Consider the following 18,843-nt stretch of genomic DNA (forward strand, 5'->3'; position numbering starts at 1 on the left):
TTGCAAAGATTATACACCTGATACATTTTTAGCCTAGCAAAAATATCAAAATATTATGTACATATCTCAATATCAACAGCTATAAAATTTTTTCTTAAGTCTCTTTCCAATTGCTTAGATTATACTTCAAAAATTCTATGCACTCAGTGATACATGCATGTACGAGAATATAATGATAGAATGAACGAACGAATTCTCGTCAAAAACCAGTAGGGGTTTTCGTTTCCAATTTTCGCTCGGCGAGCGACCGCCGTTTCTTCCTCGTGCTCTAGCCGGCTCAAAGCGCGAAATAAAGCGTCGAGAATTACCTGGGAACCTCTTCACACGCAATCTACATAGTCCTGCTAACAGAACAAGAGAGAGAGATAGAGGGAGAGATCGAGAGAGATATAAAGAGCGAGCGGGCAACGACGCGGTCGCGGCTCCACGCTCGCCCACGGAATTGTAAAAGGATTTTAAAACAAATCTCGCATGGCGCCGCTGGGCTGAATCGAAGAATGGGATGTTCGGCGGTTTTCCAACCCCGCCGATGTAGCTGGTGAATTTTCCATTTTCTCGACTCAACTTCTCTCTCCCTTCTCTCTCTCTCTCTCTCTCTCTCTCTCTCTCATGCCGGTTGGCTCCTCCGCTCAGCTCTTTCTTTTCTCTCCCCGACTCTCTTCCTCTATTATCCCTTTTCTCCGTCTATCTCCACTATCTCACCCTCTCGTCTTCCGTTTAGCGAAAGCCACGGAGGGTCGCGCCTCTTCTCGCAGCCAGCATCGCCTCGCCTTCTCTCTCCCTTTCTCTCATCCCCTTCGCCTCTATACCCTTCCACCCTCAGGGGTGCGCTCGCTCCTTCGTGTCTATCTATCTATCCGTCCCTCTCGTCGCCCTCCGCCGGGCTCCCTTTTGCCTCTTTCTCCGCGTCTCTCTTTCTCTCTCGCTTCCTCTCCCTCCTGAGGATATACAGGGGTGAACAGAGGATGTGGATGGGTTGGGTCTCGCCTCGGCTGGGCGAGCGCTCAATAACGTGCGAACCCAAAGGGGAGGAAATACGGGGGTGCGCGGCGTACCTACAGGAACGGAGCGGAGCGCAAGCCGGAATGGTGGAATACTGCGGAACACGCGCGCACTGTGTGTCCCACCCCGCTATCCCTCTCGCTGTCCCGAACACTCTTCTCGCGGCCGTCTTTCTTCCTTTCTGCTCTTTCATCCCCCCTGTCCTCTCCTTCCCCTCGTTTTCCCGCCTTTCCTCCTGCTCCCCTCCCCCCGCGTGGTCTTACTCCTTACGTGCGGAACGAGCCGCGGGTTATCCATCATAATCGCTTTACGTGCACGAGCGCCGTAAGGACTTTCACCGCGCTCGTTAGCGCCGCGCCTGTCCTGCCGGCTCAAACGGCGCCGTTTTCATAGTTAAGTAGCCGCCCCCGGAGTTAGCGGGATTCGACCGCGGAAACGAGCGTAACCGCGTGAGTTTGCTTCGCAGTTGGCGGATGTAGTGAACGAGAGAGTTACGGATATTCGATTAATCCCTCGACATCGAGATGACAGTATTCGTTGGATATGAAGTTAAAGAGAAGTTCTGGAGAGATTGCTAAGACGCGATTGAACGTCGAAATCTAAAAAGTTGCGTGGACAAGTAATTGTTTTGCCACATCGGTCATCTTTGAATTAAACACTACATTGAGAGAAATGTTTAGTACGTACAATTTATTTTGTTGATATGTGACTAATAAAACTTTCTGACTTTTTATTTAAAAATTATTGTGTTCTATTAAAATCAAAATTTTTTTAATCGGTTAACTTAACCAAATTTTGATTAGAACAATACAATTTTTAAATAAAAAAGTAAAAAAGTTTTTGTTAGTCACATATCAACAAAATAAATAGTTATTATACACAGTTGAAAAAAATGTGTTAAATTTAACATAAATCGCATGTCCACTCAACGGTCCACTCAAATTTTTTATTTAATTTTACACAAGATGAATATGTTAGAAGGTAACACAAATATTATATAAAAGAATAAATACAAAGAAAGATAACATCGACACAGTTTGTAAACAGACCGAATTTTTTTTTTCAGAAAATTAACATTTATGATATGTTAAATTAACACATATTTCATTCATTTGTCTTAGAATTTACGTTTTAAAACACATTATTTTTATGTTACTTGTTCATTCACTCATAAATTATGTCATTTTGACACTAAGAAACATTGAATATCAATTTTACAAAAAATCTTCAAATAACATAATCACATTATGTTAAATTAACATATTCGAATATGTTAATAAAAAACTCAACCCAAACTGTTAACACAAACGTGAGTAGACCGTTTCCAACACAAATACACAAATTTTTTTTACTGTGTACGTACTAAATTTCTTTCAGTGTATTTGATATTATCGTTGAATTTCAGAAACGCAAATGAATAGCATTCTATTTTTTCACACCTTTGTACCATGATTAACTTCCGATATTCTGAATATGTTAATTTTTAACTGAATAAAAGTTCCATGGTTAACGTAAATATGGCTCGCGTCCTCGTTGCAACGTTTGCCAAATTACCCATCTTGCATTTATGCCATAATTATAGCTCTTGCGAGGAACGAAGTTACGACGCGAGGCCCATAGAGCGTAAATGTTTTCGCGGGAAGTTTATATTGGATTAGACGCAGCTCGTTAAGGTGTTTAATTCAAATTGCAGAAGTGTGCGAAGCCGCCGCGCGCTATCATAACCGAATCCTATTTATACAACTGTCGCCGCGGGCGACACTCGCGAATGCGTTTCATGTCGTTTCCCGTAAATACGTACTCGGTTGTTTTTAGCGAATTAGTCCTACTGTATTTCACGCGATTAATGACGCGTTCCGCTCGCAACGATCGTCGCGATCGTTGCAAGTTGCTGAAACTGTATTTTCTTAATCAAGAAGATACATGCAGTGTTACAAAATAATGAAATAAATTGAATCATTAAATAATAATGAGACAAGATGAATAATTTAATTTATTTAAAGCGACACAGACAATTACATTTTATCTTGGGATAATCCATCAATTTCGAGACTATCGAACGATATCCTACGTGAAAGAATGATTTTGCTGAAGTATCTAAAAATTTAACTAAATAAAAATTTGAAATAATTTTGTTGGACCAAATAATTTTATGGGAATTTCAAGCAGAATGAGCAATGCTGCCAAAAGTTTTGACATTCTAGCAATCACTTTGGCGTCTTACATAATTATTTTTATGGTCCTAGGGAATCATTTTCAGATCTGTATATACATATAATATTTAACCAACATTTTAGATACTTCAGCAAAACGTTCTTTCGCGTGGAAAATTAAATTTCTCTTTCTTGTGTGCCACGGTTCAGCCCATCATTTGTACCATCCGTATTGCTTCGCTCGTTTACAATTACTTTTTATCTTCCCGTTCCGTTTTCCAGAGTCTCGTGCCGTCGCAAATGCGCTCAATCCCCCGACATCTCGAACTGTTTCAGGAGTGATATCAGCCGGCGTCTCAGTGCCGGTGCAGATTCCCTCGCAGACCCCGGACCTGGCAGGCAACTATTGGCCGAGGCTCCAGTGATCCCAGCTCTTCGGGTTCCCGCCCGCGAGCTTGCTCGTAGGGCAGGAGAGCCCGCCGCCGCCGAGCGCCACCCCGGGTGCGGTGCCACGACCGCTCCTCGCTTCCCTCGGGATACCGACGCAGTCGACGCAGCATCAGGCCCCCAGCACACCGGCGACCACCCCCGTGCACAACTCCGACACCAGTGAGTGAAACGACTGAATTTCCGTGATCCGTGTACCGTCGCGCAAGTGTGATCCCTTGTCCCGAGATATAGGATGCGGCGCTTTCCTCGCGCTTGATTGCCGACGGTGACGATCGCCGTCGCGACGCCACGGTAGACGCGAAGAGAGACGCTACGAGGAAATCTCGCCCTTCCGATAGTTCGCACGACAGCGTAACGCCAATCGCATCGAAGACGCGCAGTTAGTGTCGGTTGTGCGTGGAATGAACACAGTTCCGAATAATGATACGAGTGTCCGAAATTTTTCTTCGTCTTCTTATAAGTTGAAGAATTTCGTTTGTTTAATTTCGCGATCATTTATTTATTAACGAACGCGTTGTCCATCCACAAGTTGGTAAAGGCTTTTTATCAGAAACATCGACAGCATGCTTGATAAATGACGTTACAATTATATCTTATAGTGTTCCGATTGATCGAACAATATTTAATTGTTCGTAGAGTTAATATCATTAATCGTGTAATTTCCTCGCATGTCGGATTAATAACTCGCGTCCTCGAATGTTTACGACCGTCAATTTTCTGAATGGCAATACCTATCTACGAAACTATTCGATTAGGATTAGGAGATAGGATAGGTTTCCCCCCCTTCTTGAACAATTTGTAAATTTGCCAACGCCCGCATTGGCGATCAGTAATGGAGCGGCAGCATGCCGCAATTAAATCCTCTTTGAAATTGAATGAAAAGATTTTTTACCAACGTGATTACACAGAGCGGAATATTTTAGACAGCACAATAAGTTTTACAATTCGAGCTCGAACCAATGAATTTTACCCATCTTCCACTTCGTGTCTGATCTAGATTTCGTAGATGTATACGCATGACCCCGGGTCACGCAGGGTAATTACCTATTCACGATAGTATGTGTAAATGATTTACGTTACGCTACCTTCATCATCACGTCGAGGATTTTCGCGTGAAGAACCACTAGTTATCGTCATAGTTATTTTTGTACAAAAAAAAAATATAATTTCCTTAAGATATTCGTTACACAAATTGAAAGTGATCTCTCGTGCATTTGCCGATAATTTCACTGCTACAAAAGAATCTTTTTAATAAGCGTCATAATGTGCCGGAAAAGTTATTTTTCACTTCGTCCGACATGCGCGAATTCTCCCTTTTAGTTTTCCCGAAGTCGATCGATGTCAAGAGCATTCATTAAATTTACAGCGGCTCTCGTTTTTCGGTATCGGGGAGCTTTATTACCGGATTTATTGGATAGCGCCGGGCGCATATTGTTTGCCGCACGTTGTATCGGTTTCCGGCAAATATTTTCCTTCGTGTAAGGGCGGCCGCGAACCGCGTGGAAATTGAAAGGGAGCCGCAGACACGTAGGCGGCTCCCGCCGAAATATATTCTCGCGAGAGTTTAGGGTGGTAGTCTCTCGATGAGGCTGATTTCGTTGCGGGAGGGAACGGTTTGCGGGGGTTGATAGCTGCCTGGAGGGCGGCTTTTTTTTTAGCAAGGCCGGCCATCGTGTCTGTCGACAGATATGGCGTCGGAAGACACTGCTCTCGAAAGGATATTGCGGCCCTAATCCACGTGAATAGTGTATATTGATCGACAATTTATTCGCGAAAAATATCTCAGAGATATAAAGGAAATAATTTTGTAATATATATTTATATTAATTTATAATATATTTTATTAGACTTTTTATTTATACTTTTAAATGAAAAAATTCTTTTGCGAAAAAATTTGCAATTTTTTTATATATCTTCTGTTGTTTATTTGTTTGTTGTACTCGATAAAAATATTGTTATTACATTATTATTAATGTGAGTGGTTTTTCACGCGTGAATTTATCGCACGCTTTGCAAATGCAACCGGACACGCAATAAAAATCGCCGCGTGTATTTCAAATTATGCTAGATTTAAACCTCGAGATCTGTGTGCAAGATTTATCGAGAATAACAATATTACAGTTTCAGATCCTCTTTAACGTAGTAACGCGAATAGCACTTTTTTAAATTTCGCGTAAACTATATTTAAACACATTTGCGAGCAATGACAGCAGGCGAAAATGTTCGATTTGAAACTCTTTATTTACACGTCTCTCCACAACGTTCATTCCGGTCCAAGATACACGATTCTAGATTAAGACAATCCAATCTGTAGCTTGTACCATCCTTATTACCATAATAAAGTGACGTATGAGGTCATGAAGAATAAACCGACGTAATCATAGAGAAGATTTCGTAAATGTCACAGTAATGCCCGAAGGAGGCAAGTAGCATGGACGTTTGCGTCGGTATTTATTGCTATTAATGTAAATGTATCGCTGAGCTAATGGACCGAGGAAGCGGATTCGTCGTTACAAACGAATCGCAAATATTGGTGCTCGCAGTAACGAGAAATCTTATATTGGCATCGAACTCGTTAATCGTCACCGCGCACACGATCGAAGCACATTCTTTCGATTATGCTGTATAAAGATAATTGTAAAATAGCATTTGTTACTCTCTTTAAACCAGTACTGTACATTAGAAATAATTATCACTGTATATATACGTAAATAAGTTAGACGAATTCTCCAGTTACGTTCGAACGTATCCACATTATAAACTACGCAACATCTTATCCGTGTATTCAATGTTTTCCCTCACCGAAACGATGACTCCGTTACTTACACCGTGCAACAGCAGAACTTCAATAAAATCAAATGATCTGAGCCTACATTTATTCACCTATCATTTCGCGAAAACACACGTCGAACGCGTAAGTTTTTCGTTTCAAGACGAGTTTTGGAACAGATCTCAATACGCAAATAATACGTGTAAAATTAATCATCAACAAGATTACAAAAAATACAGAAATTTTGCATATTTCATACGTATTATTTAAAAGAGTAATCCTACGAATAAGGCGATTGCGTTTATTGCGTTTATTTTAAAGCTACAATATTTTTATGAGCGATATATTATTACTTTACGTTGTGGAATTTTTACAATAATAATTTCAGAAATCACAAAAATAAAAATTTGGCGATTATTCATGAAACTAGATTATCTTTTTTTTTAATCGCAAGGAGAAATGTCAACCACCTGTGCGGACTTATTGCGATTTCAATGGGTGTTTATATCCGTGATCCATTTAATCGATGCATTTCGATCACCACCTAACGGGAGAGTAGCACGTTTTTTTAGTAATTGAGTCGCGCCGCACGATCGCGTCGAATAATTAGTCATTGATTCGTATAGTGTGGAAAAAACGGCGTGAAAACAGCAACTCGATATTTTCAAATTTTATCGTTCCAGAACTCGATAGGGCTTTTTTTCAGGAGGCAACATTGTATATGCCGATATTTTCTGTCGCGATGTGAATATTTGCAAGCGTTTTTCCTTTTTTTTCCTCGGTAACGCGTAACGATCGTTTTATCGACAATGCGTGTCGTAATAAATGTAGGTGACGAACTCTCTACAATTAATCAGCAGCCAATAGATAACCGTGGACGATATACATTGTGTTAAACAGTAACGTGTGAAGTATGTGTAAAATTACGCCACTCGGAACAGTGTCGCTCGTTTCTCGTCGGCGTTTACACGGTCACGTAGGGCTCGTGTAAACTTGTTGAACGTTTATACGTGAAGAGCACTTAATGGAGAGTGTACTGTGTAAATTAGTAAATTTATATTTTTGGAAGAAAACGAAAATAAAAACGTCAGCGTCAACTGAAAACGCTGGAAAATCTTCGGTGCATCTCTAAAAGGCGCCGCTGTAAAATTGATCTCGCGATGATAACTCCAGTTCGAGACAACTTTTATTTAAATCAGCCAATACCACTTCCTTGTTATAAAAATTTCATTTGATGTGAAGAAAGATCCTTGAAAAATTTTTTTCAATATTAACTTACTTTTATTCAAGAAATATTTCTCGCTTTCTTTATGATTTTAATAAATATGTAATTTCTAAAATAAAATAGAGAAAGAGGTAAACATCTAAGAAAGATATAAAGCGCCCAGAATTTAAAAAATTCACAAGGATCCGAAGTAGACTGCAATATTTGATATCTTCCTCATGAATAAATTTCTCACTAATTAACTTTTTCAAAATATTATATACTTACGTGTTTATAGGCTTAATTGATCTTCCTTTTCTTAATTGAAGGATAATTGCAAAAATAAGATTATATAACGTCGAAAAAATAAATTATGAAAACATTTGCATTTGATATTATTGCTCTACTCGAAGAAATCTTCCGGGATGAACTGAATACGTATCCACTAAATGGTTGCGTATTATACACGTCTGCACAAAGATTCTCTGCAAACAGGCGCTGCACTTGCAACAGGCTGTGCATTTCGCGAATAGTAGATTAAAGTACTTCTCATTTATTATGTTACCTTTGTAAATCTGCATTTGCATAGAACTTTTGCGAATTGAACGTTACCGCAATTTCATGCATGTAAAATGCGTTTCAGCGAAATTATGCTTTAATCGTTATACAACCAACCAACGTTACGCGGAAGTGGTTACGCGTCTTTCTTATTATCTGTAATGATATTACTAATAACAACTACAGTGTATGAGTATTAACAAGTTTATTAATGAGAATAATATATTATTGCGACAGTAATCTATGTAAGTGTTGTGAATAATGAGATAATATTGTTGCTGTGATTAACTTTAAGATTGTAAGTAGTAGGAAATAGAGAACCACTGTTAGGTGTCACTGTCTCGATTCAATAAATGTTATTTCATTTTAAAGCCAAATCAACATTCTTTATTCATAATACATATGGTCCACATAAATTTTTATATAATATATTGTAAAATAGTAAAAAAAATATCGGATATTGTATATATATATAAACTCTACAGTAAGTTACAATAGGCGATTTTTGGCGTGCTTCTGGTAGAGCAACCAAAAGCAACCGCGGTTGAGGCTATCTTTGTCTTCTGATCCCTGAAAATGAAGATAGCCTTAGTCGCGGTTACTTTTGAGTGCTATACCAGAAACACGCCAAAAATCGCCTAATAATGCTGCACAACTTAATTAATAGCTATTAATATTTTAATTTAGTTTCGTAAAAAATAAAATTAGTATACTTTAGGTATACATATTAACGTAGAAATAAACATTGTAATGATTAAACAAAAATAAAATTTTCATATTAAAAAAATATAAAAAAGAACTCAGAATGTTAAACGCTCAATATAGACGTTGTGCATCATTGTTGTAATTTTATGCCCTATTTAAAGAAAATATCACATTTTAATATTTGATGAAGAACGAAGAGGAAAACAGGTACGTATAATATTTATATAAGCTTATACAAAGTATATCAATTGAGATTTGCGACTTAAATCGATTTTTAACAAAGATTGATTTTAATAATTATAAAATTCCATTAAATGAAATTATATTATTATTTTAGTTAGGCTGTAAAGTAATTAATATTAAAAAATTGCAAAATTTTTTTATATCAAAATCATTATATGCAATATTAGCAACATTAGTTATAACATTTATAATATTATATAACGTTTATAATATCGAGACTGGTTGTGAGATCTTCTTATATGTCTTTCGGTAGAATAGTCATCATGATAGTTATATAGTAAAGATTCTGTTTCTGTATTACGTTTTAATCCTGTCGTAAATTTTTTCTCACAACACAAAAAAGTATATGATTGTATAATAAATCGTACTGCTATTAGAACACTCCAGACAATTATCAAAGTTACATCTGAAAAAACAGAATGAATAGAGCATAATATCGAGTTAGTATTACATAAAGTAAAGCTAGAAGACATACCTGCACCTTGAAATGGAGGATATACGAACGCTAAATTAAATCCAGGTATAGTTATCCTCCTGATTATGGTAATAATAATATATTTCAAATTACTTCCAGTATAATAATCGATTGCGACGATTACGAAATAAGATCCGAAAATCGCACGTGCAATTATTTCAGCAACATGGGATATTGTCATCAGAAGTATGGTTGTGGCAAGTATTAGACTTATGAACATAGGCCAGAATAACCAATTGTGCTCCAAAACATAAAACATCCACGCTACAAGAAATCGATAAGTTATCAGTGCATCAGTGGGAAACCGAGTCAGAAAGTTCGAAATATTATTGGAAATAAGATCCAAATCATCAAAACATTAATATGAACCAAGACGAAAGGATCTCGTCGAACCTGTTAACAATCGAATGTTCCATATTTCTGTCGCTGTAATTTCAATGTACGTCGTTGTCGCGTGTGAAAATTTCAATTGTCTAATTAACAGACGCCCAGATACATCATAATCATTCGTTTTACGCTGGTGTGCGGGGTGAAAGCGGTCGACTCAGGGTAAATAGCAATCGCGATCATCTGTCGACGGGATAGAATTGGGTCCGAATCGCTGCTCCTGTACAGTTGCGCATGCACGCATCGCGTAATCTAAATAGGTTCCGGTGCAGAATAAATAAACGGGGACACAATTAGGTAAATGCGAATCTTCCAAGCTGGTTACACTATGACGTGGGAGTCTCGTCGACAGGGTAGACCCTGGAGCATCGCACGCGTATCCCGCGCGCGGTGGCGGCGATGGTGGTGGGCGCATTTTTGCGTTTGTGTCCGGGCGAGGGTAGACGAAGGGTAGTCGCGGCGTTATGGTGAGAAAGGTGGGAGGCAACGTGAATGCGCCATGCCGCTTCTGCATGGGGGATTCGGTAGGCGAGGTTTCCACATGAGCGGCTAGCATTGATAGAAGCTACGGGGAGAAACTGACTGTGCGCCTCTCATCCCTTCGCCAAACTCGAACTAACTTCGGGGTGGCAGCGCAGCGTGGCTCTATCCCTCCGCTTTTAAGCCTGGCTTTCATTATTTTCCTATAATTCGCAACAGCCCTTCGCGAGCACCGCGGCGTGGAGAGGCTACCTACGATTCCCGCCTTCGTTTCCCTATCCTTTCATGTTTATTGTATTCTATGTTGCATTTTGTGACGCGTTAGTACTGCGAGACTTGTAGCATTGGTTGGAATGCGATGGTTGGGACGTAAATTAATTATAGGTAATTTTTTCGCAATAATGTTATTCACAAATATTTATCAGCATCATATTACTAACATTTTCTAAGATACCTATGAGCATTAATATTATTAAATTACTTATCAATTTGATTTTTTATATTACTGTGCTATTTCTATTATTAGAATTGTGTTTCAAAACTGAAAATTAAATTCGACGCGCAGTTTGCAGGATTGTGGATATGAATATATAAATTCACACAGAATTATTCAAGGGGTAAACTGCTGACAGCATTGCGGTGTACAATTTGGGGCACTACTGGGCATTATTTAAGAGAATTGTATATTATAATAAGCGGTATGAGGTCATGCATTATTAGGGCATTAATGGGCATTATTAGAATATTAGTGAACATAAAAATTGGGCATTACTGGGCATTAGTTAGTAGGCATTGGTGTACACAATTTTGGTCAGCGGTTTACTCCTTGGAATTATTTGAGCACTGAAGATTCAACTTAACCATTTAGGACCATTATTTCTGATTTATTGAATTAACTATATTCGAACAAAGAATACATAAGGTATTCTTTAGAAAAGAGACCGAGACAGTTAATATATTCTTTATTCAATAACATTGCAAGCCATGCAGTTTTTTGAAACGCGGTTTTGGTCAAGATATAGTACGTACCTGGAGCATAGAGATATATGATACATGTGCATAAGAATCCCAATGATATATTGCGTAACCACATACAAGCTCCTAAAAGAGTCGATATGACTGCAGCAAGTATAGCAAATGTCGAACCTATTAGAACGTTGACTGAAAGAGACAAGAGTCATTAAAATCGCGCGTGCCTTCTCGAGAGATAAATTAAAGTATGAGAGATAAATTGTATTAAACATATATGACTTCATTGAAATGTTTCAATAAAAATTAATGTATGCATGATTACTTGCGATGCTATAATCGCCGGTACTCAATGCTATAGTGTATCCTAAGATACCACCTATCATACAATTCGGTAACGAACGATCTATAGAAGGGTATTTATATCCTATAATAATAGATAGGCAGCCTATTATCAGGACCAATGCACAAATTATATGTGCGAATGCGTCATCTGAAAAAATGACGAAATGGAAAATAATTATATAAATCTTTCATGAGACACTTAATATGTGATTTTGTTAAATTATAATGTCCAAGAGATATTCAAGTGTTTGGGAAGATAAAAAATAATTGCTTAAAAAAAATTTCACATTTTGCAATACTATCTCATTAAAAAAGAGGCATAATTATTCTATCGTCGTATATACATATAACTATGTTTCGTGCAAAAACATAACGTTTCAAATAAAACTCAAATATTATTCGCTATCATTATGTTGAAATATAAGATTTGTTTTTTTTTACTGCTGCAGTAGACTGCACTAGAACTTTCCTTCATGCTTTTGCCAAATTTCAAACATTTATACTTATTTCACTTTAAGTACAAAAAGTACTAGTTCAGCTATAAAATATTTTTTAAAAAAGATAAAACATACTTAAAACTTTACAACTTTCTGGATAGAGCAGAGGACTGCAAGCGTATGTAAAAGTTGGAACGTAAGCTGAAGAGTAATTTTCATAAATAGCAACTGTGGCATACACTGATCCTGTGCCGGTGTACGCACTATAGATACGTCTCATAGAACTCGTGAGAGTACCTGCTGGTATCTATCAAAAATATTATTAATTACTCATTATTAATACGTTGATTTTTTTAATCGTGAATTACACTGGTCGACAAAAATTTCACTCTTTTAATGTTAAATTAATCTGAGAGTGTTCTTTACAGCATTTTTAATCTTAATTTCAAATTTGCTTGATAAATGTATAAGAAAAGCAATGTTTTTAATAATAGTAATATGCACATTTAAAAATTTTATAAATTTTATAAACTGATATTTTCTGATGATTTACTATTTGACAAAATTTCACTTTTCTTTTGTTAAATTAATTTTATAGAACGATTTTAAAGTATTTTTTGTACTGATTTCAAATCTGTTTATCAAATTTGAGGCAAGCAGAACTTTTTAGTAATATACATTAAAAAATTCCTCTACTTATTTCCTTCGCTTAGATATAAATAAACGATTCATAGAAAAAATAGCTACTAAATTTAACATGATTTTCTGCTCATAAAATAAATAATTTTCAGACAAAAATAAATAATTTTAATTACAAAAAGACTATACAACGACTTATTGTTAATAAAATGTATAAATTTCTAAAAAAGATACATCAATTTAAAAAATTGAAGGCTATAGGATAAATTCTAACTTCATTTTTAAAATCAGCATAAAAATATAGCATACAAAATATATATAAACAAAAATAACCTATTTAACAAATTATTGTCGACCAGTATTATAAGATGCATTTTGCGAACAGTAAATAAGCATCAACAACTTGTTAGCAAAGTAGATCGCTTGTAGATCGCTATAATTATAGTGCGTGTATATTAGAACAATTCATATAAAAAATAACGATAGCGTTATATCAATTCTATGATATCGGTATTTATTGGTATGAGATTGAAATTTTATCTGTCTAATATTACAAGATACCTCGTCACCGTTCTGCACAATGTCTTGCACGGTCAGCATTCTCGTGATCGCGTCGAAATATGTATCCAGAGTAAAATCCTGTCTAGGCAGATAAAGACGGTACATCTTGTGTTGTATTGGGCTTTTTTCACAAGAAATCGATGAACCATTGGAGAAAAGAATTGAGGCTGGCTGTGTGTCTACTAATATCATTTCGTTTTCTGCATGGAGTTTTTGATACGGTGATACTTTGATATCGAATTCCATGTTACAACCACCCGGTACCGGCGCTGCAGAGAACAACAATCAACGAATGTACAACGCTGATGAATTCTCTCGATACTCGACCAATTTTGTCATTACGCTTGCCGTCGAAAACGTAGCTATTTAACCCATTTACGCGTAACGGATAATAGAGATGCGCCGCAAATTAATCGAATGCGTCTTGGTATGATTTGCGATTTATTTGTGCTATCGCGATCAACGTAACACGGTTATTTAATTTAATACAGCATATAATTTTTCGATCTTTATCACACGAATATTATCCTTTTGCAATTGTCTTTATATATACATGGCCATTCATTTTATATTATATTAATAGGCAGTGTTGTGTCGATGTTAAATTTAATTCCATAAATGAATGTTGCTCGAAAAGGAAAATATGAAAAGAATAGAGATATATATTATTTATATGTACTTACCATTTCGACCGTATGTGACAATCACGAGCAATGCATCGAGATTGTACACGTTTTCATGCTTCAAGAATACCTGTATTGGAGCTGTTACATCGTATGTTTTTAAATACAGACCAATGTTTGATCCGAATAATCCTCTGTCCGCCACTTTATCAAGTAGTGCTTTATCGTAAGATAACGTTGCATTGTATTGAAATGTATGAATTTGTAAAACAATAAACCAAATATCCGATGGAACATCTCTCACAGTAATGTTTAAGCGATTAAATGGGGCTAAATTTATTCGTTGTTTGAATGCGTCATTCTCACGATGATTCAATAAAGATACGGTTATCCCGATGCTGTCTGCAATACAATACATCGAACGTCGATATTAATGAAGATAATTACGATAATTACATGTTACTTTATTGTGAAAAATTAAACATTTCTGTAATGTTTTCATGTCTAGAGCTATTTATCTAATATGCAACGCGACACGAGCGAGTTACAGATAACCCTGTTCTAAATATAAAACAATACAAAAATATATATTCCTAGACGTCTCTCTCTCTCTCTCTCTCTCTCTCTCTGTCCAAAAAAATATCTATATTATATATTATGATAAAGTAAACAAAGCATAGTGCAACCAATTAGATAAATAGCAATTACGTGTAAATCTAAAAAATCAGATCTCATTTTCCAAAAACAATAGATTAGTTTTTATTTATTGATCGCAATCATTGACATATAATGTAGAGATATATTAGAGCTATACAGGATGTTCGAAAATTTAACCGACAAACTTTCAGAGATTGTCGGGGGCACTAAAAGGATCATTTTTTGCAAATGAGACTTAGGATCGGAAATGTGTCGTTACACTACGGCAGACAGTGTTCAAAAAAGGTCGGACTTCAAAATATCTCAAAAAAATATAAGTTTTATAAAAAATTGTTTCAAACAAAAGTTGTAGGATGTAAAAAGATCTATTTATGAATTTGATCTTGGGTGGCGTCGCCAAGGTCAGGTCGAGATTACCTTAGGCAAGATCATTTTTTATTATAGATTAGAGCAAATAAAAACCTTCATTTATTTGTAGACTTCAGTTTTATGTACTCTGACCAGTACTGTTGTGTACTGCTGTACATACTCCGAACAGTACTGTTGCCTTCACTGGCTGGATCAGCCATCGATCTTGCCTAAGGCAATCTCGACCTGACTCTCGCGACCCAAGCTCAAACTCATAAGGTCAGTAAATAGATCTTTTTATACCTTATAACTTTTATCTGAAACAATTTTTTATAAAACTTATATTTTTTGAGATATTTCGAGGTCCGATCTTCTTCGAACACTGTCTGCTAGCGATGTAACGACACCTTCCGATCCTAGGTCCCATTTGCAAAAAATGATCCTATTGCCACGGAAAAAAACATTTCGGCTGTATCAGGCAGAGATATTCAGTTAGTTGAGTTTCAGTTAGAGCAACATGTAACCTATTCTCACTAATTGAAGCGCTGTTTACATTAACAAATGCTTTTGGTTAGAGGAACCGAAATTTTCCGTCTCAAATATGCTGCCATCGTAGGGAGCCATTTGGTTACCCGCACAGAGTGCGCGAAATGAAGTGTAGTGAAATATGATAAGAAACGAACTCTCTGTTACTACAAACGAAAAAATCTGACAGACGAATTCGACGAATTTGGCGCTTGATAGCAGCTTATGCCTCGCCCAACGGCAATAACGTAGGTGAGTTAGAGCTACATTGATTAAAATTTTAATTAGTTTTTTATAAAATATATCGATTATAATAATTGAGGTCGAAAAAATTATAAAGCCCGATGTCCACAATGTTAGAAATCGATCCGAGACCTCGGATGAAGAAAGAATTGACCAATCGCACTGGTCATGCGACCAAATTGTTCAAATGTGATTTGTTAATTCTTTCTCTGTCCGAGATCTCGGATCGATTTCTAGCATTGTGGACATCGGGATTAACAATCGGACTTCGGAAAACATAATGGATACGAAAGTCGAAAATTATCTTAAAGAGTAGGGATAAGACTCTTACTTGGACATATTCAAAAGTAAGTGATGCAAAAATGCCAATATAAAATTGACAAAATAATATAACATCGAGAGGCACAAATCAAAACGTGACCGCATATTGTATGTATGCTGCATAACCTCATTCTCTTTCTTTTCCTTATAGACTCAGGAATCGATGAAGAAGCTTTCTTGCTCTTAGAAGCCGAAGACATAAACAACTTAATATATAATAAAATAACTCAATAACGAAATTAATTGTAAAGGTAATCGAAAAATCGGAATCTCCAGCAACTAAAATACCCGATAACGCGAACCATACTATAGTTATTACAAATGAGAGTGAATGGTCAGAGCAGGAGAACGTCTGTTTCTTATTACTATAAACGTTATTATAACTGAGCTATGGTTGACACTAACATGAATTGAAACTAATACGAATAACATGAATTCCGGAATTTTTAACAAAAAACATTGCAGAATGTTAAACATCTTTGTGGTTATCATTTAAAAATGATTTTAAGAAGTCTGTAAAGGGGTATTTATGAAGCAGGGGAGAAGTGAATTCTTGAGGCTCTCAAGTAAATTCATGAGAATAGAGACAGAATCAACATAAGAGTATTGCTAGAAGAATGTGTTCATGAAAAGAAACTACTGAATCTGATAATATCTAAATACATACAAAATTTTCTGTGAAAATTCAAACTATTTGGACTTCATAGGAAAGTTCAAATAGACCTGAAGAAACCAGATTCTGCAAAATAGGGAGAGTCCACTTTAACATTCAAATAGTCATATAATAATGTCTTTTTTCATTTAAACAATTTTATAAATTTTTCCTGTCTTAATAATTTCAATGTATTTTATATTAACCTTAGATTAATAAATTACTGTTTATCACCAAGTTGAATATAACTAAAAAAATAAAAATTTACATAAAAATATCATTTTTTCTCTACAAATAATATGAATGACATAATTATTAAAATATTTGAATGTTACTTACTAATTTTGCATAGTGAACGGATATTCAGATTTGTTTAGTATGTCTACTTCTACTGTCTAAAAATGAATCAGTGACTTCAGTGCTATACTCTACCCTTATAACTGATGTAATCATCAGCGGATATTTAGGCTGCGTTCGGGAATACACACTGAGTGATTCCAGATATCAATTTATTCTTGTTTAACATTCGATTAATAACAAAGATAGAATGATATTTGGAGGCATTCTATGTGTATTCTCGAACGCAGCTTTACTATTTTTCAATAATAATACACTGATTCACTTTTAGAAAATTCAATCTGTAAAAATCATAACCTCTAAAAGTAAAAAAATCAGTGTATTATTATTGAAAAATAGTAAATATTCGCTGATTATTAATTACATCAGTTACAAATGTAGCACTGAAGTAATAATACACTGATTTACTTTTAGAGAGTACTTGCACATTTTAAAATATGTATATTTAGAATAGTAAATGATCATACAAATATTTATAAATTGTTCACACATTTTATAGCATTTTGGAAATTATTGAGATATTATTCGTACATTTCAAGTAGTTATCAGGTGTTAATCACTTATATTCGATTAACTTGAATATTAGATATTCACATATATTGAATAATGTAATTTAGTATTTAGCATTATACAAATATTTAGATATTACCTGTACTTTTCAGGAAATATGTAAGTATTCAATTATTTGATATTACTAATTTCGGATAATCAACAGATATTATTCAAATATCTAAGGCACAGTTCCATCAATGTAAGAATAATTTCTATCTCGGTTCAGTTTACTCTTTATCTTTTTCTAATTCTAAGAATATTCTTAGATTAAATTAAAAATTCGAACCAGAACTCCAATGAACAAATCTATAAATGTATACATTTATATCTATCTCTTTGAATTATCACACTCATACATCCTGTATTGACTCAGATAAACTTTATATACTTATAGAATATTCCTAGAATTGGAAAAAGATAAATATACTGTAACGTAACATGGGAGTGTCCCTTTCATAAAAATATAAAAAGGATGTTTGTAGTTAAATCAAAATTAGAATTAATCTTACATTTTGGGGTGGAGCCAGGCCTAAGTATGATTCATATATTTGGAATAGATAGGAGGAGTAGATATGCAGGTTATATCCATATTTTAAACAATGACTGAATTATATTCGTATATTTTCAATAATGAGAAGATATCCGAGTATCCGGATACTTGCATATTATTAATAGTTCTAAGGCTGATATTCATAGTCGATTCTTAAATTTAAGGCAGTTTTAAGTACAGTCTGAAGATGTTACGAATAAATTAGAGAGCAGCGCGTATCAGCATCTTCAGACATTATTTGAGACGACCTTAAAATAAGAATAAACAATAAATATCGTCCTAAGTTTTACCCAAAGATACTGTTTACAATTTCATGAAAAGTTTGCTGAATATTGAGGTTATGTACGCTTACCGGATTCGGTAGCCGTATTTCCTAACGCCACCGTCTCGTTACTGAAGAATAATGACAAAACCAATAGAAAGATAACGGCTCGATTCATGTCGGCGCACATTCCGTATTACGTATTTATTCGTTCAAGTTACTGTTTAAGGGCGAACCGGCGTTTTCGTTGAGACGACGGAGAATCAGTACGACGCAACAGCTGTCATTCGACACTCGGCTCTACGAGCTCGTGCTCGTTCGTGGCGCACGATTGTGCCATCTCGCTCGCTCCATTCATAAGCCGTACGGGATTGC

General features: G+C 35.8%; 2 protein-coding genes across 2 annotated transcripts in view; one reads left to right on the plus strand and one right to left on the minus strand.

Moving 5' to 3' along the window:
* toy (paired box 6 protein twin of eyeless) overlaps positions 1–4,044 on the plus strand; it is a 29,182-nt gene extending 25,138 nt beyond the window's left edge. The window contains exon 9 of the mRNA XM_018455893.1: positions 3,492–4,044. Within this exon, the coding sequence (XP_018311395.1) occupies positions 3,492–3,580 (89 nt within the window). The 3' untranslated portion in view covers positions 3,581–4,044. The remainder of the gene's footprint in view (positions 1–3,491) is intronic.
* Positions 4,045–9,270: 5,226 nt separating this feature from the next.
* On the minus strand, positions 9,271–18,761 carry LOC108727695 (transmembrane 7 superfamily member 3). The gene is made up of 8 exons (XM_018455898.1): positions 18,559–18,761; positions 14,062–14,403; positions 13,379–13,647; positions 12,314–12,485; positions 11,722–11,889; positions 11,457–11,588; positions 9,561–9,824; positions 9,271–9,491 (listed from the first exon to the last, which is right to left on the minus strand). The coding sequence occupies exons 1-8, from the start codon at positions 18,656–18,658 to the stop codon at positions 9,271–9,273; spliced, it is 1,668 nt and encodes a 555-aa protein (XP_018311400.1). The 5' UTR covers positions 18,659–18,761.
* Positions 18,762–18,843: the final 82 nt, after the last annotated feature.

This window comes from Mycetomoellerius zeteki, unplaced genomic scaffold, assembly GCF_001594055.1.
Source record: "Mycetomoellerius zeteki isolate Tzet28-1 unplaced genomic scaffold, Tzet1.0 scaffold52, whole genome shotgun sequence".
Taxonomy (NCBI): Eukaryota; Metazoa; Arthropoda; class Insecta; order Hymenoptera; family Formicidae; genus Mycetomoellerius; species Mycetomoellerius zeteki.